The sequence below is a fragment of the Vicia villosa genome, unplaced genomic scaffold, assembly GCF_029867415.1.
Source record: "Vicia villosa cultivar HV-30 ecotype Madison, WI unplaced genomic scaffold, Vvil1.0 ctg.000236F_1_1_1, whole genome shotgun sequence".
Taxonomy (NCBI): Eukaryota; Viridiplantae; Streptophyta; class Magnoliopsida; order Fabales; family Fabaceae; genus Vicia; species Vicia villosa.
The window spans coordinates 654,545-657,455 of NW_026705089.1; the positions used below are offsets into that span (position 1 = coordinate 654,545).

A 2,911-nucleotide genomic window follows, 5' to 3' on the forward strand; every position below is an offset into this window, starting at 1 on the left:
ACATAATTCCTTAAGCCAAATAAACCCTAAAGAACACACTCAATCTCTTATTTTGTTAAACAAGCTCTTATTTTACTGAAAAAGGTAAGGAGGCACCACCCAGAAAATGATAGTTAAACAAACAGAAACATAATTTCTTAAGCCAAATAGACCCTAAAGAACACACTCAATCTCTTAATTTATTAAGCAAGCTACTAATTTATAAAAGGAATGCAATTGTTAATTTATACTAACATCCAAGCGTTTTTTAAGAATATAGTTATAGCAAAAGGAAGAGTAGAGCAACCAATCGTTAGTTGGTTCAGTGGTGATTGACACTGAATTTGGTAGGGAGTAACACGGTTCGATCCCCCGCAACTGTTCTTGAGAGAGGGCTAGAACCACTTGATGCCAAAACTGACCCCCGAACCGGACTAAACCGGTGGTGATAAACTAAAAAATGAAGGGAAGAGTAGAGCAAATCCTGAAATAGTCCCCACATGAATTAAAGAAAACATTACAGAATCACAGTAATCTACCTTTTATGATGCAGATCATAGTTTGATGGTAACATAGAAGTGCATCCTAAATAGCAATTCTAAAATTCAAAATCACTCTAAGGTGAATGGGTGCAGGTGAATTTAAGTTTAATCTTTCCACATATCAGCAAACTCATCAGGCTCCAGCGGATTCGCCATCTCATGCCTTTTTCTCCTTGTCTTTGCTTTGACTTTCTTTGCAAACGTTCCAGCCTTTTTCTTCTTCTGCAAAGCTCGAATCTCCAACAACCGACATAAAAGAGTTAAAAACACAAACAAAATGTAGTTATTTTCAGTACAAAACTAGAGAAATTAAGAGTGTGAATTGAGAGCATGTTGGTTGGTACCTGGTTTGGCGACACATAGAATGGATTCTCATATAGAGTTGGACCTCCAAAACTGCCACCAAATATTTTAATTGGGTTCAAGCAGAACCGCGGACCAACCTAAGCAAGTATTAGCATAAATAGGTTAAAGGAAATTTTAGGAATTGACAAATCAAAATATAAATCGATAAACAAGTTTATATACCTCAATTAATGTCATTTTATCAAGGCCTCCTCGAGGTAATTTGTCTGACTCATTATGAGGAACAGAAATCTGCATGGGAATAAAGATGTGGTTTACTATTTAAAATAGCTCAATAAACATCATGAAGCAGAATGAGACAAGCATTCCAAAGCTATGTTCGCAAAAATGCAAGTGTACTAGCAGAAAATGATTCTTCTATCTTGTTTAATTTATTAAGATGCCTCTAAACAGTACACTAATTACTTAAATTTATATCTTGTGCAGATGCAAACACAAACCTGATAATTTCGGAACCAAATGTGGTCGTCAACTATTGAGAATACAAAAACATGGTCATGGAAAGGCTTAGCCTTTCTATGGTCCTTTGGCGTTTCAAATATCTGAATGAAGCAAAGAAAGAGTATGTCAGCAATATTCAAAATTGTTTCACATCCTACTCTGTTTAAACTATGACTAGAGCCAAACATAGCGACGATAGAATTTCTCATGTAAACAGTTGACAGCTTATGAAATCCCTAAGATATATTACAAGTAAACTACACTGCAAGATCAGATAAACATCAGAAAAGTGCCGATTAAACAATTTTTAATCACACCGGCAATTCATACAAGCACAAATCACAAAACTAATACCTGCAACAGCATCTCTTTCAACAGTTTCCAGTATGCATCTTTTTCAAAATTTGATGAAAATGTCAAAAGTGGGCGGGAACCTTTTAGGTGATTCCCAGTTAGCTTCAATTCCTCCATCGTGTGCACTGGAAAGTCACGAGGGTAAAACCAAAACTCGTAAAATGGCCTCAGAAAAAGCGAGTTAATCATAATTCAAACAGAAGAATGAAGAACTAAATAGTAAATACTGATCCAAGAAAACTATATATAATTATCAACCAGACAAGAATATTACCGGCACTAACTAAAAATTTAACAGACGGGCCATTCGGGCATTTTGACATCCAGAGATAAAGATCCTTTGCCTTCCTGCACTGAAATTCACATATACAGAATCAAATAGTAAGACAGTTATGCAACAACAGCAACAGCAGCATAGCTCAGCCTCATAACATAATCCAAAGTTGCCACTGAAAAACCTAATACCTCAAAAAATAAACAAGAGGAACAGTTTTTGAGCTCAACAAGCTCATTCAATGTGGCCCCTTTAGTTTCTTTTGATTCAACCTTGTTATCCTTCTTGCAATGAGGCAGAAGCGATACAATGTTCAACATCAAATGTCGGTACCTGAAAACAATTCGCCTAGAGCAAGTGACCAAGACTTTCTCTTTGTTTCTGAATATAGGTGAGGAACCATTATCCTGGACCTCAATTTCATTTTCATTCTCGTTTTGTGTTTTATTCTTCCATCCTAAAAGAGTTCTTACTGGTCTTTCTGGAGCAACATCGTCCTTTTTGGGAACCGCCGCAGCTTCAGTCTTCTCGCTGCGCTTTCTCTTCTTCCCCATGTTTTTTTTTAATATAAATGGAAGGGTTCTCGCTGCGATTTTGATGTTCGTGCAACTCCAAGAGCTGCTGAACGTTGTTTTAGGGTTCTAGGCGTATTTACTTGTAACAATTGTTAAAATAAAAATGTTTTTTATATGGGCCTTTTCAAAAGGATTAGAATTCTACATGTCACCACTCTTATATATGACACACCTTTAAAACAGGTGAAAAGTCAAATATAATTATATTTAATTTTTTCACCACTTCACAAATTTCCTAGTTAGAGTTGTTGAGGCAGAGGCTTCCCAGTTACGGGCTGGACGATATGTTTCGACCAATTTTATTAGAAACGGATGACTCAGCAGGCGCAGGGACAACGACAATTCTGCGCACCCCGACGGCGACTTATTAGAGTTTCTGC

The 2,911-nt window shown here is 36.6% G+C and overlaps 1 protein-coding gene across 1 annotated transcript; it reads right to left on the reverse strand.

The window, feature by feature from the left end:
* Window positions 1-469: 469 nt before the first annotated feature.
* On the reverse strand, window positions 470-2,620 carry LOC131625743 (ribosome biogenesis protein BRX1 homolog 2-like). Its single transcript, XM_058896583.1, has 7 exons — window positions 2,148-2,620; window positions 1,957-2,035; window positions 1,683-1,807; window positions 1,328-1,429; window positions 1,050-1,118; window positions 866-964; window positions 470-758 (listed from the first exon to the last, which is right to left on the reverse strand). Exons 1-7 carry the CDS (start codon window positions 2,508-2,510, stop codon window positions 627-629), a joined length of 969 nt encoding a protein of 322 aa, XP_058752566.1. The 5' UTR covers window positions 2,511-2,620; the 3' UTR covers window positions 470-626.
* Between the last annotated feature and the right edge of the window lie 291 nt (window positions 2,621-2,911).